This window comes from Cynocephalus volans, chromosome 15, assembly GCF_027409185.1.
Source record: "Cynocephalus volans isolate mCynVol1 chromosome 15, mCynVol1.pri, whole genome shotgun sequence".
In the NCBI taxonomy this organism is placed as follows: Eukaryota; Metazoa; Chordata; class Mammalia; order Dermoptera; family Cynocephalidae; genus Cynocephalus; species Cynocephalus volans.
In genome coordinates, this window is record NC_084474.1 from 5,833,591 (window position 1) to 5,857,973 (window position 24,383).

Consider the following 24,383-nt stretch of genomic DNA (forward strand, 5'->3'; position numbering starts at 1 on the left):
CAGCATTTATTGTTCATAGTCTTTTGGATTTTAGCCATCCTAACTGGGGTTAGATGGTATCTCAATGTGGTTTTGATTTGCATTTCCCGGATGCTGAGTGATGTTGAGCATTTTTTCATATGTCTGTTGGCCATTTGGATATCTTCCTTAGAGAAATGCCTACTTAGCTCTTTTGCCCATTTTTTAATTGGGTTGCTTGTTTTCTTCTTGTAAAGTTGTTTGAGTTCCTTATATATTCTGGAAATTAATCCTTTGTCAGATGTATATTTTGCAAATATTTTCTCCCACTCTGAGTGGTAGATGCTTTTTAATGGCAGTGTTTAAACTCTAAGCACAGTGTCAGCAGAGGCTTAGGGTGTGGTATTGGCATTTTTGAAACCTGTGGGCTCCACCCTCAGTCTCTCCTGGTTCCATGAAGACAGAGTGCTGCTGGCTGGTCCTTGGCAGTGACCCCAACTCACTCAGCTTAGCCAGATAGCCAAGCCAGTCCTGTGGTGGTTACCAATGAGGAAGGGTCCTGGGGATTACAGGCTCCACTGTCAGCCTCCCCAGCCATCCCCCCAACTTTCGCACCTGGCAGGGAGGGTTAGGTAGAACATCCAAGCACAGCATAAATCCAAATGGAAGCAGAAATCGGCTCCCTCTCCTTAGCGTCCTCACTGCCCAACATCACCCAAGGTGCCCTCTGACAGAGTGTTCCTCGGATGATGGAATGATGGTGTTACTCTCCACTTACGAGTGCCTGCTAGGCAGTAAAAAGTCATGAAGTGCCTCCTTTGTATAGATTGTGTTCTGGGTTTAGGGTTTAGGGTATACAGCAATGAATGAAATGGGTGAGGAGCTGGCTCTCCAGAAGTTTCCTTTCTGGTGGGGCTGGGGCAGAGGCAGGCAGTAAAGCAAACAAGACAATTTTGGTTGGTCTATAGCTATGTGACTTTGGACAAATTATCTAACTAGTTTATGCCTCGCTTTTCTCATCTTTAAAATGGAGATTATGATGGTATCCCCTTGTATGACTGATGTGTTAATAAGATAACATTCACAAAACTCATAGAACAGGGCCTGGTACATGGTAAGCATTAAGTGCTCAAAAAACATTTGCTATTGTTATGAGAAATAGTCTTGTGCCGTGACATGGAGCACCCTGGGTAGAGGGTCACGGCTGCCTTAGAATGAGCAGCAAGAGAAGCCAAGAAAGGAGGCCTCTGAAGTGAGGCCTGAACGGCGCAGTGGAGCCAGCCACAAGCAGCTCTGCAAGATGCACTTTCCAGGCAATGGGACCTACTCTGGCGAAGAAAAGGTTGGGCTTGGAGTCTTCAAGGAGCAGAAGGAAGGCATAGAAAAAAGAAACATATGAAACGATGTTCAATGTCTCATGATAAAAAAAAATGCGTATTAAAATAACACTAATACTTTTTTCCTGTCAATTTTGCAGCAATTCAAAATTTTAGTAATGTGTTTGGTAAGGCTAAGGGGAAACAAGTGCTCTCTTACTTTGATAAAAGGAGAATAAATTGTTGTGACCTCTTGGCGAGCACTTGGGCAGCATGCTTGTGCATGTGCAGTGTGTGTGTGTGTGAATTTTAAGCACAAACTCTTTGACTGGCAATTCCACTTCTTGGAACTTATCCTGCAGAGGTACTTGCATGCATGTGAATCACAGAGCCATTCTTTCCCCCTTGTTTGTGGCAGCAAGAAGTGGAAATAGCCTACATGGTCACACCAGAGGATTAAAATTAAATTATGGCACATACATGAAATGAAATACTATACAGCTCTCTATGCAGCTGCAAAAAAGAATGGAAGCACTCTGTGAACCAGTATAGAAAAATTTATTTTGGTTAAATAGAAAAAGCAGGGAACAGAGGGGTGTTTGAAATGTGCTAAATTCCTTGAATATACATTAAAAGAACTCTGGAAGCATATGTAAGAAACAAGTAACAGTGATTATCTGTAAACAGCAGATGGGAACCTGGGGAGTGGAGGACAGGAATTGGAGGAGAATACTTTCTACCATGTACAGTACATAATTTAATCACGGGGAGACATTCTGATAAATGCATCCGGTGATTTCGTTGCCGTGTGAACATCATAGAGTGCGCTTATATAGACCTACATGGTACAGCCTGCTACACACCGAGCCTATGCAGTTTAGCCATTATAATCTTATGGGACCACTGTCGTATATGAGGTCCATTGTTGACTGAAATGTCATTACACGGCACACAACTATACCTCTGTATCTTTAAATTGTGAATTATATATTCAGAAAAATTAAAGGGCTTTTTATACAAAGTTATTGCTCTTGGGACTTTTAAACATTACAACTATTTTGGGAAGAAGTAAATAACATATAGCAATAAAGATATACTCTTTGACCCAATAATCTCTAGAAATTTAATTCATGAGAAACAAACAAACAAAAACTACACACACACTATTCCTCCTTATGACAACTGCCTATAATAATGGAAAAAAGTAGAAGCAAACTAAATGTTCATTGTAAGGGGGATTATTTAATTGATTATAATGTACAACGTGTTACATTAAGCCACTGTGTAATATAATTAAGACCATGACGAAACATTTATTCATTCCACACATATTTACTGTGTGCCCACTATGTGACAAGCATTGTTCTAGGTATTAGGGATATGGCAATAAATAAGACAAAATTTGTGCACCATTGGAACTAACATTATTTTGAGGAAGGCTGGCATCAGACAAGCAGATACAATATAAGACAGTAATAATGGGTGCAAATTCAAATACAGCTGAGCAAGGAGGGATGGTGACGGTGGAGGGTGCTGTTTTTTCTCTTTTCTTTCTTTCTTTTTTTTTTTTTGACAGTTGACTGGTATGGAGATCTGAACCCCCGATCATGGAGTGATGACACCACGCTCTAACCTGAGCTAACTGACCAGCCCAGGGTTGCTATTTTTACACAAGAATCAAGGAAAGCCTCACTGAGCAGATAATGTTTAAGTAAAAATCCCAGAGGAGATGAGCAAGCAAGCCAGGCAGGTGTATGGGGAGAACATCCCAGCAGAGAGTGTGCATGACAGTTTGTGAGGCAGGAAGGTGCTTGGCATGTTTGCAGAATGGCAAGGAGGCCATGTGTCTGCTCATCATGTTGTCAGTGAAGGTTAGAGAGGTAGAACGGGTAGGGTCGGTGTTCTGGTTATGAGGAGGTTTGGAAAGCCCTTTGGATTTTATTCTACACGTGATACAAAGCCATCAGAAATTTTGAACATAATGGGAAGTGATTATAAATGCCCATGTGAGAAGCATAAGCACCTAAGTCCTCTATTAGGGCAAGCTGGTGGATAGGCAGATGGTGCATCATAGGTACTGATATTCTACTCTGTACCCCATAGATATGTACAATCAAGTATGTTTCAATAAATATAAAAATAAAAACAGAGAGATGGTGCATACCTGGAGATAGTCAAGGGGTAAAAAACACAGCACTCTGTGAATGGTTAGATGTGGAAGATAGAGGAAAAGGAGGGATCCAGAAGGGTTCTAAGGTTTGGGCAATAGGATGAACAGTGGTACCATTAAATGAGACAGGAAATTCAGGAGGAGATCAGAGTTGGAGAGAGCTGGGAAGATGGTGTGTTTTGTTTTAGACATGCTGAGTTTGAGGTACCTCTGAGTCATGAATATAAAAAGGGAGAAAACTAAATGAACCCTGTGGTGTTCAATTAGAAGCAGAGGTGGTGTAAACTCATGGTTTTCAAGATGGATGGATGGGTGGGTGAACCAGCATAAGCGAATGTGTACTAAGGTGTGTGAGAGGGTGTGTGTGTGCACCCTCCCCAGCTCTGTCTACTGAGAGGTTCCTGGACAGTGATATGTCAGTAGCAACGCGCCCATTCAGCACCCAGGTATTAACCTCTAATACCTGAAAGAAACCAGAGGTCCTTGGCCAAATGGCTGATTCCAGGTTTGGAAGAGAGAAAATGTAAGATGAGCCTTAAACATCTTGTTATGACAGAAAGAAGGAACGTTCTCAAAGAATGATGGGGACATCAAAAATAATCAATAGGACACAGGAGATAGGTTGAAGGGGCTCCCACTAGCCAAATCTTGGGGCAATTTGAGAATCAAAATAAATGATAGTTATGGATTATAACCCCTTTAGTAAGAATCTGTAAGTCCACACTGACATAAAAAAAGAATGAACTGAAAGTTTGATAAGGAATTTCAAAGGATATTACATAATTTCACAGTATCTTCCACAGAGTATTTTTTTTTTTGTCGTTTTTTCGTGACCGGCACTCAGCCAGTGAGTACACCTGTCAGTCCTATATAGGATCCGAACCCGCGCGGGAGCGTCGCCGCGCTGCCAGCGCAGCACTCTACCAAGTGCGCCACGGGCTTGGCCCCCACAGAGTATTTTTTAATTTCAAAAGGAAAAAGAGTAACTTATAGTTTAGAACCCTGTGTCATTTTTACCAGAGATGCACCAGCCAAATCTCATCATGAGCAAGTATCAGACAACCCCAGATTGAGGGTCTGTATTGTACAAAATAACTGGCCTGTATCCTTCAAAATTGTCAGGCTCATGGAAGTCAAGAAAAGACTGTGGAACCATTCCAGATTACAAGGGATAACAGAGACATGACAGCTGAGCACAGCACGTGGTTCTGAGCTGTCTTCGTGCTCTGCAGAGGCCTCCCTGAGAGGGTGGGCAGAGCACAAGTCGTGTGTGAGGGCGGGGTGGAGGAGATGTCCATACCCACTTCCTCCCTCAATGGCTGCAGTGCAGTGATGTAGGAGAAAGTCTTTATTTATAGGAAGTACACACAGAAGTATTTGGGAGTGAAAGGACATCGTGTCAGGAACTTACTTTCAACTTATTTCTCAAATAATTCAGGGAAAGAACACGCGTTGTAACTGTAATTAGAATGTTCTAGGAAATTTGAGATGATTCAGAAATTGTTTAGTTATCAAAAAAGTGAATGTGAGGGGAGTAAATGGGAACAAATGAGACCCACCTCTCTATGCTGGCAGGAAAGGGGGGACCTGGCCACCAGCCACGAGAACACCACACTGGGTTTTCAGGATGTGCCAGTCTGCCTGCACGGGCTTGCTGACAGACATAGGGTGGACAGCAGTTGTCACAACACAGGGACCTGACAGCAGTGGGTGTGCTCTATGCCCACACCAGGTGGGAAGACCAGGCCGGGGAGGACCCTGGGAGGAATGTCACTGGGCGTGGCAGGCGGTCCTACAGACTGAGGTGGAAACAGTGGGTGTGCACCTGAAAACCTTCCTTGTCTCTGAGAAATAGAGTTGTCGTCTCAAAGTAGCTGCTTGTCTGCTCTCTTGAGTACAGTATTAAGTGAATATAGTTTAGTCTTTGAAATTGAAATTGCTACATAAGAAAAGATATTAAAACAATTTAATATTTCTCAGTGATATTGTTCCTAGATCAATCTTAGGATTACAGAAGAATTTATAAAATTACCACTGACATTTGAAAAAGAAAAAGGCCTTGTATGAATGCATTTTGCCAAGGCAGTTTGTTTTTCATTTGGTAGGGTCACAGCAGGTAGAACATGTGTGTGTACCTCACAAACACAGATGACTCATAAGCCATTGCATTAGACAGGACTGGTTTCTAGGCCAGTTAGTCAGCTTAGAGTGTGAAACTCTGATTCAGAAGCAAATCAGTTAAGAGTGATTCAACACTGGGCTCCCCGTCATGCCAGCAGGCCCACTGCAGCAGTCAGTTTACCCCCACCTCGCCCAATTCGTTCACACCTGCAACCGGCTCCCACAGTGGACCTGCAGAACCCTGAAGATTCTTCCAGTGCCTGTTTTCTTGGTTCTCCCAAGTTCTGGTTTTGTTCCCTTGCAGAACTAACCCTGGCTGAGAAAGTCTGTGATGACTCATTTTGGCCAACATACTATTTGGTGGTCCAGAGGAAGCCATGGGACACTGTAACACATAATGGCACTAGCAAAACACATGCTCCAGGCCAGGTGGGAAGACCGAGCTGGTGTCTCGTTCCTTACTCTCTACCCAGTTACAGTCTTGTCCCTTCAGGTCTCAGCAGTGAGTAGGCATGGGAAGGTGGGAATAACAAATGATCCCTCATTTGGGAGTGGGTCAAAGAATAAAAGAGAGAAGACAAGACCACGGTCTGCCCAGGACTGCTGAGTCAGTTGTCACATTTTGAGCAATAAACTTTCCTAGAATAGATCCCTTCTTCTTCTCTCCCTCACTCTATTCCTTCATTACTCTTGTCCTAATTTAGAACTTCACTAAGACACTAATAGTTCCCTTCCTACTTCTACACCTTGTAGCAGTACATAGTATAGGTCTCACTTTGTGAAGAGTTTAACACATTTTAATACCTGTTATCGTCCCCGAAGGCAGGAACTGTGTCTTATACCTTCTCTCTCCACAAAGGCTGAACAAATGCCTGGTGATTAATTCAGCTGGGTATGACAAGTATATATTGATTATCTGTAATACATAAGTCTCTGAGCTGAGGGATCCGATAGGTGTGAAATATGACTGATAGGTAAGAAATATGACTCCCACCCTTAAGAATCTTCCAAGGAAAAAGAGAGAAAAGATCTACTCTAGTTGTTATAAAACAGAGTAGAATGTGATAAGAACTAAAATTTTTTTAAAAAAGCAGACTGCTTTGAGTACAAAGGAAGAGGAAGAATTGCTGACAGTATGGAAATGAGAGAAGTGTCATGTAAGACGTGGAGTTTGAGTTCGACTTTGAGAAATGCGCATACTTAGACGAGGGGAGTGGCAGCGACCACCAGGTTCCACTACAGAAGCAGACAGGAGCCAAGCCCTGATCTTCTCAGGCTCGAGCCCGCGTGTGTTGACACGTGCAGGATCCACCGGGATGCCTTTGAAGGTCTGTGATGTGATGAGTGACGTGATTAACTCCATCTTGTAAGAAAGGGTACTGGAGCAGCAACCTGAAGGAAGGTCTGGGAGAAGAGAAAGAATACAGTTTAGGAGACCAGTTGGGAAGCACTTGCCTCATCCATGTAGGTGGCAGCAAGGGCCACAAGCAGAACAAGACAGTGACAACAGGAATGAGGAGGAGGAGGGTGTGAAAAGGCTGCAGCAACAGGATGTGAAAAAGGAAATAAAGAGTATTTCCAGGTTTTGAGGCAGAGTGACTGGAGAATGGTGGGGTCACATTTACCAAGAGGGAACACACGGGAGGGGGCGCATGTTTCAACCAGAAGACAGCATTGGGAGTCCTGTGTACTGATGGTAAAGTAATAGAGGAACGGGAGGAAATGAGATACTGGTAGCTATGTTTGCTCTGTATTAATTGGGCCTAAATAAGTCCAGTAGTGATTTTAGTCTGTGTACCCTAGGGAGTATACATGCTCTCATAGAACTCTGCTGATGAGAGACTAAAGTTTACTCTGATTAAATTCTCTCTGCAGGGTTCAGACTCTTTCTTTCTTAAAGACCTACACTCATATGAGACATTATTTTTTAGATATCACTGGCATGATGTATATGTTCTTAAAAAGATATGCTACCTTACAATTTTGGTCAATTGATTTTTGACAAGGGTGCCGGACAATTCAACTTGAAATGGATCACAGACCTAAATGTAAGAACTAAAATTCTCAAAAGAAAACATAGGACTATATCTTTATAACCTAATGTATTAGGCAATTGTTTCTTGGATATGACACCAAAAGCATAAACAACAAAAGAAAAATATATAAATATGACATCAAAATTAAAAATGTGTGCTTCAAAAGACTGATGTGAAAGTAAAGACAACCCACATAATGAGAAAATTATTTTGCAGATAATATATCAGATATGGGACTTGTATCCAGAATATATAAAGAGAACACTTACAACTCAACAATAGAAAGGTAACCCAAACAAAAAATGGTCAAAAGATTTGAATAGACATTTTTCCAAAGGAGATATACAAATGGCCATAAGCATATGATGATTAGCATTGTCGTTAGCAAAATGCAAGTCAAAACCACAGTGAGGCAGAACTTCACACCCAGTGGGATGACAGTAATGAAGGACAAAAGCAAGTGCTAATGAGGACAGGAGAAGCTGGAACCCTCATACACACTGGTGGGAGGAAGGTGACTCAGTGCAGCCACTTTGAAACAGTCTGGCAGTTCCTCAGAAAGTTAAACCCAGAGTTACCATACAACCCAGCAATTCCACTTCCAAGTATATACCCAAGAGAATTAAAAACTCATCCACATAACTTCTACACAGATGTTCATAGCAGCACTGTATGCAAAAATGTGGAAACAACCCTAGTGTTCATCAGCTGGTGAACAGATACATAAATGTGGCATGTCCAGTAATGGAATATTATTCAGCAACAAAAGTGAATGAAACATTGATCTGTGCTACAATGTAGGTGAACCTAGAAAACATGATGCTAAGTGAAAAGAAGCTAGATACAAACGGCCACATATTTCATGGTTCCATTTATCTGAAATGTCTAGAATAGGCAAATCCATAAGGACAGAAAACAAATTAATTGTTGCCAGGGACTCAGGGGAAAGCAGAATGGGAGTGACTACTTGGTGGATCAAGGTTTCCTTTTAGGGTGATGAAAATATTCTGGAACTGGGCAGTGCTGATGGTTGCAGAACACTGTGAATGTTCTTAATGCCACCATTGTGTACTTTAAAATGATTAAAATGGTAACGTTTGTGTTATGTGTATTTCACCGCAATAAAAACTGGTGAATTTTCTGATATGTAAATTATACAAGGTATTTCAAATGGAAAAATAGAATTAAAAGATAATACGAATCTTTCCATGAACTTCCTGAAGTGTCCTCATATCTCAGTAAGGCTGTTATTAAAATAAAAGGCATAATAGCTTGTATTAGTCACCAGGGAATTATACTGAGGGGAAAAAAATCCAGTCTCAAAGATTATATACTGGATGATTCCATTTTAATAACATTTTTGAAATGGCAAAATTTTAGGAAGGAGAAGAAATGAGTGGTTTCCAAGTGTTAGGCTTAGGGGTGGGTTGGTGGAAGGAGGAGGGTTATACAGAAGCAACATGAGGGATCCTCACAGCAGCGGAACTGTTAGTGTCTTGACAGTGGCAGTGGATACAGAATCCTACACAGGTGGTAAGACTGTATTGCATTAAATAAACACACATGCAAGTAAACTTGGTGCCATCTGAGTAAGAGTGGTGGGTTGTGTCAGTGTCAATATTCTGGCTGGGATATTGTTTACTTGCACTGGGGGAAATGGGCAAAGAGGGTCTGTAGTGAGTGTTTCATACAACTGCATATGACTCTACAGGAGTCACGTTTTCTCATTTTCTAATGAGAAAGTAGACAGGAGCCTACATTTTCTCAATAAACATTCTAATTAATAAAAAGGCATAATAGGTAAGTATCTTTGAAATCTATCAAAATCTATCACATTAATCTATCAAATTATCAAATTATAAAAGTTCTTATATTCATGAACAATAATAATATCCAGGTTGGCACCAATTGTGTAGGTTTTATGCCTGTTGTCCTTAAAGACCAAGGTTGCAGCAGGTTTTTGTTGTCGTTGTTGCATTCAGCAATGCTGTATTTTCCTAAAATAAGGAGGATGTATGAGTATAGAAAAGACCTCTCTCAGGCTTTTTTAAAAAGTTAAGTTGCTTTTAGTGAAGAAAGATTGCTGTTCCTTCCTCTTCACTGATATTGGAAAGTTTACATGTCACACTTTTATTTCAGCAAAGACAAATATGATTTTTAAATGAATGAAAAACACATTTCTGTGCAGTAGAAATCATGCTGCTAACATCTCCTCATGTTAAAAAGATAAACAACAGGATTAGCTGTTTACTTTGGGAGTGCGGAGGCTGGTTGTTTTTGCAGAGAAGAATGCAATGTCCTGCCTCTCTGGTTTCCCGTGCTCGGAGGCTGTGCTCGGGAGAGGCTCCTCCGCCCCCACGCTCAGGTTCAAGCCCTCTGCCTGCTCCCAGAGCCCTTTCCCTTGTTCTCTCCTGTTGCTTTTCCCCCTCGCTTCATCGTCCAGTTTCTTCCATTTTTTCCTCGGGCTGAGGCTCAGTAAGAGATTATAAAGTAGAAGGAAAGGTCGTTGTTGATCTTCAGAGGCTGCTTAAGTTGACAGTGACCTAGAAGAAAACAGCCGGTCTGACTCTGATTCCGGGAATTCTTGGAGGACTGCTAAGAACTGCTCCACAGCTCGCGTAAACATCCCACGCAGCCACTTAGCCTGCTCTGGCACACATGCGTGCGCAGACACATGCCGCCGCTGCTCTCGCTGCTGGCGAGCTCTGAAATCAAGCCAGCGAATGGAAGAAAGGGAAGACAAGGGTTTTGAGAAGTGGGGGAAGGTTATTTCAAACTTCAAAGAGGAATTAAATTATACTCCCTAAAACTCCCTCTACACATCGGTAGTCCTGTTTTCCTTATTCCTTGTGATTTGTTCTCTTGCTTTTACAGATGAACGAGACATGTATTTTTACGGTTTTTGAACTATTCTTTAGTTGGCATAATGTGACATTAAGCTGGTAAGAGAAGGAAAAAACCATTCTTAAAGGCAATTATTAAGTGCGTAATGGACTTTTATACTTCCAACATGATATGACTGATTGAACAAGAACCTCTTATCTGTGTTATTTTATGTTGCTGGGAATGTGCTGGGGAATGTGGTTTCATTTGGCACCAATCTTAGTTAGTTCTTCCAGATTGGTCCAGGCCTCACCCTCATGGCTCAAAAATGCACAGAATCAAAGCCCTGCCGATGGCCCCTGATGACAGAAGCAGAGGAGATGCTGCTGCCACACTGTTTCCCTGGAACTGCTTTCTGACTACTGCTTTGTTTTCCTGGCTGCGAGGGGTGGAGTGTGGCTGGCTGGGGCAAGGGCAAGCTGTAGAAACTGGGTATTTTAACAGTTACTCGTTGCTTTACCCAGAGTGGAGCTTTACCTTACAGAGCAAAACTGCAGTAGCCGATGGCGAGGTCAGTGTCATAAAGCCAATCTCAAGTGGGTTTCCCATGTGATGAGCTCGTTTCTGTACAAGACAGTGTCCCCTTAACGCTACTCTCGGGGCCCTTCCTCTGAGCCCCTTCCCACAGGAGATCACCACTTTTGTAAAGACAGAGACACCTACTTAGGATTGCTGACACGTAATGAGAGAAACTCCTATTTTCTTGTCAATTAACTCTGTCAGTAACAACATGAATTTGCCTGGTGGGTGAAGATAACTAAGATTTTGAGTACAGAAGAGGTTCAGCCACTTAGCTGGGTGTGAAGCAGATTAAAGTTACCTGGACTGTACAAGTGGAGGACTGAAGCTCCATGACCAGCCAGGGCCATGTCCCTCAGCAGCAAGGCTCAAAACAGAGCCTCTTAGGCTCGCACCGAGCCCTGCACCACATGCTTACAACCATGGGCTTGGGAGGGACACTGGCCTTAAATATTAAATAAGTGGAATTCACTTGCCAGACTGTTATTCTAAGAACGTTGGAATGGCAAGCTCTCTGTCTCATGGAATAAATGCAGTTCTCAGGGTCTTATTCTGACCACTAACATCTTATTTCCTCTCTGTGAGACATTTTCTCTTTGCTGTTCTAAGCACTTACCTAAGGTAGTCATTCCTCAGAATAGCAGTGTCCCTCTCACACAAGTTACAGGGTGCCCCAGCAGTGCTCAGTGCTGTGTGGGCATGGAAAGTCACCTGCAGCACAAGCCTGGGCTCACCCACCGCTAGCAGCAGAGAGTGTGGTGTTACTCAGTGAGTGAGTTTGTCGCGCCCAAGGGGGTATTCTGTGGTGGGACAGCAAAAGGACACACTCAACCTGCCTAGTCCATCACATAACTTTAAAATGTCTGCTCTCCTAACCAAGCCCCCTGCCCCATCCCACCGTGTTAGACTAGCCACTAGTTCACAGTATTTCAGAGCTTGCTAAGAGGGTGCTTGTGTCTACTGGTTGTTCTACAGGGCACAACAGCATGCTGTTACAGCATGTAACTCGGGTGCTGGTGCGCGAGCAGCAGCCTCCTATAGAAATACATAGCTATATAAGCTTTCTTAGACCAAAATGGAAAAGGCCCGTAGCAAATAACCCCTTGTCTTATCGCAGGAACCTCAACCTGCAGAGCTTCCACAGCTTGTCCGGTAGCGGCAGGGCTGGTGCCCCTGCTCTCTGCGCCTCTCCCTCCCTGTTTTGAATCACGGAATGAGCCCGGTCCTTGCCTGCATCCTGACTGCAGTCACTCAGCCAGACTTTGGGCTCCACAGCTTCTCTGTTCTCTGAAGTGACACCACGTCTGGCTGCCTGTCCCTGAGGCCAGTGTGGGCTCTCCCTGTCCGTCACCCACCATCCACATACATGGTTTCCCTCTCCTCCTTCAAAGGTTTCTCTAATGTGTCCTCACATGCTGATGGAGGCCAAGGAGGCACAGAGGGTGGCAGTCGTGTGAGGACTGGTGAGGAACTAACGGGCCCGCGCCTCATCCCAGGGGCGGCCACTGTGGGCTCGGCAAGGGTTGACCCTGTGCTGCCAGAGCTGCGGGATTCTCAAAATAGCAGGAAGGGTTGCTCAGCTAGGTCAGCCTCAGCTGGGCAGAGCGTGGTGCTAATAACACCAAGGCCCAGGGTTCCATCTCTGTACCCATCAGCCACCAAAAAAAAGGAAATTTGAATTTTATATAAAGTCTTCCAATTTTTCATTTTATCTACTAACTTTTTAAAATGTTAACACTGTATAAACCAAAGAAAACATATCAGCTAGCAAATTTGGCCTGTGAGGTCCCCTTTGAAGTTTCCCTCCTTCCTGTCAGGTGTTTGTCATTGATCAGGGCAGTGGACTCCCACTGGTCTAAGGAGACTCTTTCTGAAAGTTTCCTATTCAGGACATCCTCTGCCCTGCCCAAGAGTAACATTTCTGAAACAAAAATTTTTTCAGGACATTCTCTCACCTTTGAGTGGCACCCCATCCTGGAGTGGCACCATGCCCGCTATTCATCCCCCTACCCCAACCCCTCGCTGGCCGTCACTAGGTGCCAGCCACCGGATATGCCTCTTTGTCCGTTCCCAACACAGCCCCATGTACTCCCTTCTTTATAAATGCTTATCAAAATTTGAGTCTTTGAAATCCCCAAATATTAAAGTCTTTCCCCTTATCTCTACTTTCCCCTATTGCTATGGTCTGAATGTTTGTGTCCCCCCAAATTCCTATGTTGAAACCCTCACCCTCATGAGTAGGATTAGTGCCCTCACAAGGCAGTCTGAGAGATCCCTTCCCCCTTCCACCATGTAAGGTTGCAGCAAAAAGCTGTATCCATGAGAACACAGGCCCTTGCTACACTCTGAGTCGGCCAGTGCCTTCATTTAGGGCTTTTCAGCCTACAGAACTGTGAGAAATCAATTTCTATTGTTTATGAGTGCCCAGTCTATAGTATTTTTGTTTTAGCAGCTCGAATGGACTGAGACACCTATCTTTTCTTTCTCTCTTATCTTCTAGTCTTCTTTCAATTTCTCAGACTTGGAAAGTTTCCATCCTAGGGTTCTGTCCATGCTGTGCTCTCTGTTGTGAATGCTCTTTTCTGCACTTGTTGCATGGCTGGCTGCTGCTTCTGCAGGCCCAGCTTAGAAATCAGTTCCTGTAAGAAGCTTTCCTGAGCACTCTGGCTGGTCCATCCCACTCCATCCCCCATGCTGTCTCTCACAGCATTCCATTTGTTTCCCAGCTAGCACTCCTGCACCTCGTGACCGCATATTTATCTGTCTGCATTAGGCCTCTCTCCCCAAGGAGTCACAGAGGGCAGAGACTGTTTAGCTCACTGCCGTGGACCCAGCAACTCACAGGGAGCCTAGCCAAGAGGTAGTCCTGCTGTATTTAACACATATATAAATGGAGACATCATAGATTTATGAAACACCCCCAAAAGGCCAAGGTACAGATTTGCAGCACAGTGACAAACCCCTGAGTGCTCTTGTGGTTAAGGATTTTGTGCTTGTTCCATGGCTCCACAACCCTCTGTGCAGCGGTGAGTCTGAGGAACTTCCATTGCCTGGCCTGTTGGTTCTGTATTGGCTCATTTGTGTGTTCAAGCGAATCAAGATGTCTCTTAGGAAAAAAAGAACAACTCACACTTAAGTCTACAAATTCAGAATGGATATTCTCCAAATACTCTCAAAATTTATAAATAAGGGCTAAAGAGCCATTATGTTTTCTCATGTGACACATGCTAAGCATCTAAAGAATCTTTATTTCCAATGGAGATAATTCAAAGAAACAAATAGAAAGCCAGCTTCTGGAATAGCAGAGTGAGGACACAGTGGATTCTCTTCCCAACAAACAAACATTTAACTAGAGAAAATTATAAAAGACAATCATTTAAAATCTCTGGAAATTGTCCTAAGGGCATACAGCAAATGGAGAAACATTTCATCAATGAAATCAAGAAAACCTGTAAAATCTTAGTAAGAACAACCAAACCCATCTTACAAAGACTACCCTGGGGCTCTACTCCAGTGGGCACAGTCAGGAAGATGGCCCCTCTCCCCCACCCTCAGTGTAGAGTACATTTCACCCTGGGAGGGCTGCCCCAGCATTTCATCACCCATCCAGCCTGGCAGGACAAGAATACTGACCTGTTTGTCCCATCTTGGCTTGCCCATAGGTTAGAGGCTCCATGTGGGAGAGATGTAAGCCCAGAAGACCAGCACCACCATCCTCTGTAGCACCCACTCTAGAGCAGGGGTCACTCCAGAAGGGACCACTCTCCCCACTCCCAGCTCCCGTGAAGTGGCCCAGAGCTTTTGCTCAATGAGAGGCAGGTTATAAGGAAAAAGATAGCTACAGGGGGCTCACTTTAGTTGGAGCACAGAAGGAGAATTACGTGCCCGAGGGTATTATAGAAAATAATGGAGATATTCCCAGAGAGCAATTCAGAGAGTGCTTGTAGCTCCATGGTTACTATAGCAACAAGCAAATGGCAAAGCTATAAGTTTAACAGAATCAGAGAAACGAGATAGCTAAGAAGAGCCCTTCTAGGATCAGTCAGACCTCGGATTTGGAAAAGCTTTGTGGAAGTGCTCTGCTGCACCCACTTAAGAACAGTTAGAGCAGTCCACAGGAAAGACTTGAGAGAGTTCAGTCGGCAAAGGCAGAGGCCTCATTGGCACTGTGGTACATCACCACCTCTGACCACCCCTGGATGAACAGTCAGCTATTCTGACCTAGGGGCAACCCTTAGGAAGCCAGGATTTAAAATAAAATCACACATATTCCAGGCAGTCTGGCATGCCCTCGGCTGCACCCTCACAGGAGTGATTGGAGAGGGAAAATCCGAGCCCTGCCTGAAGGAGGGGGAAGGGCAAAAGCCTGTACCCCTTGAACTGTTACAGCAGCCTCCAAGCTACATCCATCCAGCACAGAGACAAAAAACTCTAACTCGCTAAGGGGGCTTAGACACAACCTTTAACTGGTTTGTGCTGATTTGGGGGCAACCCCTAGGAAGCCATGAAAGGATAAAAACAAGACAAAAAAAAATAAACTGGGTGGAAACATCAAAGGCTGCACCCTGCCAGGGAAATAAACTCACAGAGTTAGTTCAGACAAGTCACTAAACAAGTGAATAAACTACCATGCAAACAACAGTATCATCAACCCCAAGGGGAAGAATCAGTTCCAGAGTTGCTACAATATATTATCAGAAATGCCCAGTTGTCCACAAAAATTACAAGACATGCGAGGAAATAGGAAAGTATGATTCATACACAGGGAAGAAAAAAGCAGACAATAGGAACTGCTTTTGGAGAGACCCGAAATGTTGGTCTTAGCAGACAAAGATTTCAAAGCAGCCATTATAAATATGTTCAAAGAACTAAAGGAAACCATATCTAAAGAATTTAAGAGCAGGATGATGACAATGTCTAATCAAATAGAGTCTCATTAAAAAAAAAGATGCAAACTATGAAGAAGAACTAAATGGAAATTCCAGAGTTCAAAAGGACAATAACCAAAGTGAAAAATTCCCTAGAGGGGCTCAGCGGTAGATATGAGATGGCAGAAGACAAGATTAGTGAACTTGAAGTTAGGGTAATCAAGATTATGCAATCTGAAGGAAAGAGAGAAAAAAGAATGAAGAAAGCAAAACAACCTTATAGAAATGTAGGACACCATTAAGTGCAACAACATACATCTAATGGGAATGCCAGAAAGAGGGAGGGTAGTGCAGAAAAAATGTTTGAAGAAATATGGCTGAAAACTTCTCAAATTTGATGATAAACTATAATCTACACATTCAAGAAGCTCAATGAACTCCAAGAAAGATAAACTCAAAGAGACTCAAACCAGACACCTCATAGTCAACATGTTGAAAACCAAAGATAAAAAAAAAATCTTGAAAGCAACAAAAGAAAAATGACACATCATATACAAGGGAACCCTAATAAGATACTACCTGACTCTTCATTAGAAACAGTGAGGGCCAGAAGGCAGTGGGGCAATGTCTTCAAAATGCTCCAAGAAAGAAATTACTTAATCACACTTTCTTTTTGGCCTTTAATTCCTGATTAATTATGAACAATAATCGCTTCATCTTAGCCAGCTTATCTTTTCACTTTTGTAGGAATCAAAGGCCATAGTTATTAACCTTCATTTTGCAGAATTCTAGCTTTTTACTTGTTTGGAACAGACCTAATTATTAGCTAGAGAACCCTACTTTTTGTATAAAATGTCCTTCTTTTCATTTATAGAAACATGAGAAGTGAGTTTGTACTATATAAATGTCTTATAGTCACTACAAATTAATAGTTCATACATGCATACATGTGGAAGTGTTAAGACTAGTTATCCTAAGATAGATGGTCAGTTCTGCCAGATATCCCCTGCTGAATACTGCATATGCACAGTGTGCACACCTAAAATCATGTGTTAATGCATCAGGTGACCTCTCAGGGATTTCCTGGTATTCTTGGGTATAAAATATGGTATTTTCAAGGAGACTGAACACAGTAGTAATTATATATGGTTTTGATATGTTTTTGTTCATAGTTCTGCTAAAATACATTTTAGAAAAAATATTGCTAACAACATTTTGGTGATGGTAATGACTTTCAAGGAACACCTGTTAACACCTTGTGGATATTAGTGTTTAATAAAACATAAATTTGGGAATGTTTCAAATGAAAGGCTGTTTTAGGTAATCTCTTATTCACTTATGCCATGGTTTTCTTAGTGTTATCTGTCACTATTTTCTCCTCTTTAAAAGGTTGATTGACCAGGGCCGGCCTGTGGCTCACGTGGGAGAGTGCGGTGCTGATAACACCAAGGCCACAGGTTCGGATCCCTATATAGGGATGGCCGGTTCGCTCACTTGGGAGAGTGTGGTGCTGACAACACCAAGTCAAGAGTTAAGATCCCCTTACCGGTCATCTTTTTTTGGGGGGATGGGGTTAATTGACCAGTTATTAAGTATTTATAGTTTTTGGTTCCTCTAGTTCTTATGCCTTTAGACTGTCAGGTCCAATAGGGTGACCACTAGCCACATGTGGTCACCCTATTTATATATATTAGTTTATATATATTTTATTTATATATAAACTAATTAAAATTAAATAAAATTAACAATTCCGCTCCTCAGTCACAATGGCCACACTTCAAGCACTCAGCATCCATATGTGGCCAGTAGCCACCAGATTAGCCCACACAGACATGGACCACTCCATCAGTGCAGAGTCTTCTTAGACCACAGTGCTTTAGACTGGAGGTCTATTACTTACTGCTAACTGCGATGCGTTGTAGGCCAATTTCACCAACGCTTGAACTCTGATGGAGGTTTAGTTCCAGGAATTAGGCTGGTGATTCCCTACTTTTGTAAATTTAAAGAGATACTTATGTCAAATGTGCTAATGTTTTCATTTCATTTTTAGGGTTTTCTTATTTAATGTTTTATGGTGTTGGGAATGATAGTAAACCTTTCTGATCTTTGGTTTCATGTACTAAATAAGGAAAATAATAGCCTAGTCTTAAGGGTCTTTTGAGGGTTAGACAATGCATATAGAATCTGGCACTAACCAACTACTATCAAGATGATGAATATCTATCCCACATACACTGTGAAAAAATAAATGTTATTTTAAGCTTCTAATTTGTGGCGTAAGTCGTTATGCGGCAATATATAACTTATTCAATAACTGCTGAGTGAAGGAGACAAAATAAATTAATCAAGGTATAGAAGATCTGGAAAACACTAAACTAACTTAACTTACAGGTCATATACTAAACCCTCTACCTAACAATTAGAACATACAAATTCTTCTCACATGAAACTTACACAAAAATTGCTTATATACTAGGCCATAAAGCAACTCTTTACAAATTTTTTTTTTTACAAATTTAAGAATCATTATCAGACAACACATTCTCTCACCTTAATGCAATTAAATGAGTTAAAGAAAATTAATTCTTATAGCGCATTTAAAAAATACTTCCAAATAACTCATGGATCAAAAAAGAAATGATAATGGAAATTTTAAAATACCTATGACTGAAAATAATAAAAATACTGAATATCAAATTTTATGTGATATCATTAATATTTAAAATAAATTTGATATTCTAACTCATATTCTAAAAAGAAGAAAGGTTCAAAATTAGTGAGCTAAGCCTCCAACATAAGAAACGGGAAAAGAATAGTAGAATAAATCTAAAGAAACTGAAGGGAGTAGATTATAAATATGAATGGAAATTAATGACATAAACAAAGAAACAGTAAATAAATAAAGCTAAGAGTTGGTCCTTTGAAATGACTAATAACAATCCTATGGTAAAATTGATAAAGAGAAGATAAAAGAAAGAATAGCAAGAAGGAAAAATAGGGGAATCAGCTTCATCAGGGATTAGAAACATAATAAGAAGATACTATAGCAGCTTTATGCTAATGTTTGAAAACACAGACAAAATGGAAAAAATCCCTAGAAAAGTATAGCTTACCAAAATGTCTCAAGAAAAATTAGAAAACTTAGATAGTCCATTTATTATTAAAAGTCCTGTTAATATTGGTAGTTAAAAATCTTCCAAGTTAAAAAAGCACTAGAACCAAATGATTTTATTACCAAATTCTTCCAGACTGTCAAAGAACGGATCCTTCAAGTCTTATGCAAATTTTCCAAAGGTTTAAAAAAAAAAGGAATCTTTAGCTTATTCTAAGAAGCTGATATAAATAATCTTGATACCAAATCTAGTATGAGAAATAAAATCAAAGGCCAATATAATTCATGGACATAGATACAAAAATACTAAACAAAATGTAACAAATAGATCTTGTAAACATCAGGAGTGGAAAAATTTCTTCAACACTTAAAAAGAATTTATAATTTTCACTTACCACATTAACAAATGAAGTAAGGAAAACATAATCATTTCAATTAATACAGAAAATGCATTTGGTAAGATCCAACACCCATTCATGATAAAAAAAATTTCTTGGCAGACTAGGCATCCCTAACCGAATGAAGGATATCTACAAAAAAAAAAAAAGAACTATTCTTAATTGTAAACCATTGAAGACATTTTTTTCAAAACCAAGAATAAGGATGCCCAAAGTCACTGGCTTCTCTTTAGCATTGTCCTGAAGTTCCTAAAAGGCAGTCAGAAAAGAAAAAGAAAAAAAAAATTGAAAAGCATAAGGATCGGAAGGGTAAGAGCAAAATCGGCATTATGAAATAATTACATACAACTACTTAAAAAGGATGACAAGAAATAGAGTTTAGTAAGATTGATTGATTCAAAAGTTAAATGTAGAAGTCAATTGTACTTCAATAAACCAGCAACACCACAACAAACAAAAATACCATTTAATATAGCAAACAAAACCATAGGTGATCTAGGCATAGATCTAACAAAACATGTACAAGAACTATATGAAGAAAATTATAAAGCTTTATTATAAAATTGACTAAGTACTCCACTGAGGAAAGATACAGTCCACTCGTGCTAGTCACTGTGCCATGCCCTGTCCCTGTGAGTGACTTGAATGCTCGTAACAACCCTCTAAATTAGGTTCTCTTATTTCCTGTGTTAAAAAGTAAATTCAAACTCATCCACCTGTACCAGCCAGCCACCAAAAACAAAACAAGGCAAAAACTCATACAAGTAAGCAACTTTTGCAAGATCCAAAGTCACTAACATGATCCTGCCTCCCTGGGAGGCCATTTATGTTCCACTGAATAGAATATAATTTATGGTAAATATCTGGAAGTTCAGGAAAAACAAGCTGATCATGGGCCCTTTTCTACTCCAACGTGTCACATGAGCACTGATTTTAGGAGATAGTGTTTCACTGAGCAGGATCTGCATGTGGGTGGAATGCAGTATGTGCTGCTGCTGAGCTGACTCTAGTTTGGGCTGTCTGTCAGAGGCCACGGTTTCAGTCCAGCTTAACCAGTAGGGATGATGACTCCCCCTCAGGGCTGAGCCCTTGTGCTCACACTGAACTGTGTGAGCAGAGCACAGAGGGAGAGCATGTGTGGCCGGGCGTGAACAAAAAGAGCAGAGAAGAATAGCAATAACTCATCTCTAGGATGAAAGAATAAACAACAGCACCCTTCCTCAGTTATTTGAAATAAAGGCAAGTGTCAGAGCAAACTTAGGGCAGAGATATTAGCCAATTCCCTACCGCTCCTTTCTCAACACAATCAAAAAGAGAAAACTTTGTATTTGTATCCATGGGATTTTTGTATTCTTCTTGACTTTTGTAACAAAAGACAAATGATAACACTGAAAGCAAAGTCTGGGGAGCATCCGTAGACAAGGAGGCCTTAACACAATCATGTGGAGAGGAAGCAATGCAGCCTGCATTGTGTCCTGATCCCCACGGCTCTGCCTCAACCTCCCTATTTGAACATGGAACAGAGAGTGTGTCAGGTAAGGAGGTAGCTAGGAGGTGAGGAGGCCTTCAAATGGTCTTAGACAAAAAAAGACATTACAAATTCAACACGAAGATGTATACTTTCATTCCTGCTCTCACGTAGCACACTGGAAACTAAAACAGACCACAGCTCCAGGAGAGAAGGGAGGTAATCAAAACATGACTGGACTTTGAATGGACAAATTAGTTCCAATCTAGAAATCTGTATCCAGCCAAACTGCCCATAAAGTTTGAGGACAAATTGTTGACAATTTCATGAATGGTTTCAGAATTTTACCTTCCACTCCCCATTTTCAGGAAGCTACAAGATGTGAGCTACTGAATGAAAGATATGGGGTGTAGGAAACGGGAGATCCAACATAGTAGAGCATCTTGTCACCATTTTGTGACAAGAGATCCCAGGATGACTACTGTGCCCTAGGTACAGATGCTAGCCCACCTAGATTGCAGTAGAGCAGAAGGCTGCAGGAGAACCTCTTCAGAAAAGAATTCCTGTGGGGTTCAGCATCATGAGAGAGGTTTGTGAGTGACAGAGGTTTAGTGTAAAATTCACAGTAAGTACATAGAAAACTAATTTTAAAATGTGTATAGGAAGAGTAATCATGTTTTACTATATTGAAGGCTATAAATTCCCTAATGTGTCATTGTCATCCACAAATTTTGACATGTGGTATTTTTATTACCAACTAGTTCAAAGTATTGTCTCTTTTCCACTGTGATTTTCTATTTGACCAATGAGTGGAAAAGAAAGTTGTAAAATTTCCAAATGTAAGAGAATTTTAAGAATACATATTTTTTCCTTGATTTCTTGTTTAATTGTATTGTTGGCAGAGAATATATCCTGTGTGATATGGATTCTTTGAAATTCATTGAGACTTACTTTATGGCCAAGTTTGTAGTAAGTGTTTATAAATGTCCCGTGTGTGCTTGAGAATGTACTTTTTGTAATCGTGGGTGGTTTTCCTAAGTGTTTATCCAACAAATCAAATTCATTAGGAATGTGCACGTTTTCTAGATTTTTAAAACTTCTTCCTCTGTTGACTTATCAGTAATTGGCAGAGATGTGTTACAGTCTCCCATAGTGAGAGTGGGTTTGTTCATTTCTCTGTGTAGTTTATTAGTTTATGCTTTATATATTTTTAGGCTGTTAAAGGCATAAAGTTTAAGAATTATTTCTTCCTGGTAGACTACGACTTTTTAAATCAACATTTCTGACATCTCTATCCTTACTAATGCTTTCTCTCCTAAAATCTATTTTTTTATTTTAATTTATCAATATACAATATAGTTGCTTTTCGTGTCCCTTTACCAATTAAAATCTATTTTGTTTACTCCCAAAACCACCTCCTCAGATTTCTTTTGGTTAATATTTGCTGGAAATATTTTTTCCATCCTACTACTTTGAACCTTCTGTGTTTTAGGAGGTTTCCTGTCAACAGTTTCTTGAAAGACATTTTTTTTCTTTCTTCAAACATGACAAATTCTGTCTTTTAACTGACAAGTTTAAATCATTTTTATTCATTTCTAACATGCAAGGACTTGTGTCTACCATCTTACTCACTACCTTAAAATTTTTTCCTTTTTTATGCTTTTTCCTCATGTTTTCTTATTTTTGCTAGTTTGCCTGTATTTCTTGTTCCATTTTTCCCTCTAGTAACTTGGAAGTTATATTCCCTATTTCTGTTCTTTTGGTGGTTAGCCTTGAAATTTTACCACATATACAATACTTAAGTTAATCTCTTAACCCTAGACTTGGAGAAATATGAATACTTGGGAACGTGTGAATTCCAATTACCCCATCTCACTCACTTGCTATCCGTTTGTGGGCAGTGGTAATGTGTTTGGTTTGAGAAGATGGTCCTCTTTATGTGCTTTTCAGCCACATTTGGCATAGGGTTTAGTTTCATGCCAAAAGAGAATTCTGTTTCCTGTATTTTGTGGATAACGCTCCAAACACCTGCATGTACAAATCCAGAAAGTATGTGCTTGAATCCAACTTCACTTACCCTGACTCATCCGTTTGGGAAGATGAGTACAATGGATTTCAGTGGAGGAAGGGGAAGTCCTGATCTGTGTACTGATCCAAACTGTCCTCTCAAAGAATAAACGTGAATGCTTTTTTACAGAGTCTGCCTACTGGTGCAAGACGCCTGTGGAATGTTTGGCGAAGTGCACTTGCAGGGGGCCGTCCTGAAGGACAGACAGTTGGAAGGAAAGGCCTGCAGCCTGGCAGGAATGAAGATTCTACAGAAGGCCACCAGAGCAAGGTGAGCACTTACTGGGATGGCATCTGGTTTGCTACAATGGCTGGTTCTTTTATTAGTCTTTTGTCTTCAATTTTATTTTGGAAGACAATAAACCAGAATCCTAAAGTTTGCATGTAAAGTAAGGCCAGGGGTTGAATGGAGCCCACTGAGTACCTCAAGGGGAAAAATTATAATTGACAACAAAAAGAATTATGCAGGGTTAGTGATTTATAATTTTATTAAAATTAAGAAGATAAAATATGTTGTGTATGTGTTTTTAATTCTTAAGTAGTTTTCTGAATGTTTTTCTAACTATAATAATAAAACAACTTTGTATGACAGTTTATGTAAATGAAAAATCTAATTTGGCAAAAAAGCTTTAAGCAATACTCTTTAAGTTGTCTTAAGTTGTCTTTGTGCTTTTCATAGTAAGTAAGCTTTGTTCTCTGTTGAGTGTCATGGCACCTCACCCTAAAATGTTGTTTTAGATGGGCAGAGGTGGAATGGTATGTGGATCAGGCCCAAACTGTGGCTGTTACATCTCCAGTAATAATCCTGGTCTGGGAATGAAAAGAAACATTTTTAATGGAGCGCTCTAGTCATATGGCGAATTAGTGTAAACAGTAAATTGGGGGTTTTCTCAATCTTATTGTTACCTCTTGTTCTACAGATAGTGCCTTATTTTACCTTCCTTGACGTTGATGTTTTGTTTAACATCTGAGCTTATAATAGTGTCTGAGGGAGAAAAAGCTCATTCTGGGTGTGTGATATCCTGACTTGGAAGCAGTTGCTGATGGCATCCTCCAGTGGTTTGCATAATGACCATTTTTAGCCATGGCCATGCTAAATTGTGAACATTTACTGAACATTTCTCCTGACTGACCTCAGTAGGAAGCCAGCTTCCCCGCGGTCCCCAACCCCATGTTCTGTCTTTCTCTCCTGTGGCACCGTACGGTGAGTGACAGCTCTGCCTGAGAGCTTGTTTTTTGGAAGAGATATAATTCATTGACAGATCCCCTGTAAGCCTTGAGAAGATACAAGAACATTTTATTGATTCATATAGATGTGTTTGATAACATTTGGGGGTTTTTTTGGTGGCTGGCCAGTACAGGCATCTGAACCTTTGACCTTGGTGTTATAATACTGCGCTCCAACCAAGTGAGCTAACCAGCCAGCCCTATTATAACAAATGGTTCCTTTTGTTTGTAAAAAGCAAC

General features: G+C 40.8%; 1 protein-coding gene across 3 annotated transcripts in view; it reads left to right on the forward strand.

Annotated features, from left to right (window-relative positions):
- The window catches only part of SPIDR (scaffold protein involved in DNA repair), a 409,626-nt gene that overhangs the window by 326,619 nt on the left and 58,624 nt on the right, over positions 1-24,383 (forward strand). For all 3 annotated transcript variants that reach the window (XM_063079984.1, XM_063079986.1, XM_063079985.1), the window contains exon 11: positions 23,047-23,187. In XM_063079984.1, the coding sequence (XP_062936054.1) occupies positions 23,047-23,187 (141 nt within the window). The remainder of the gene's footprint in view (positions 1-23,046; positions 23,188-24,383) is intronic.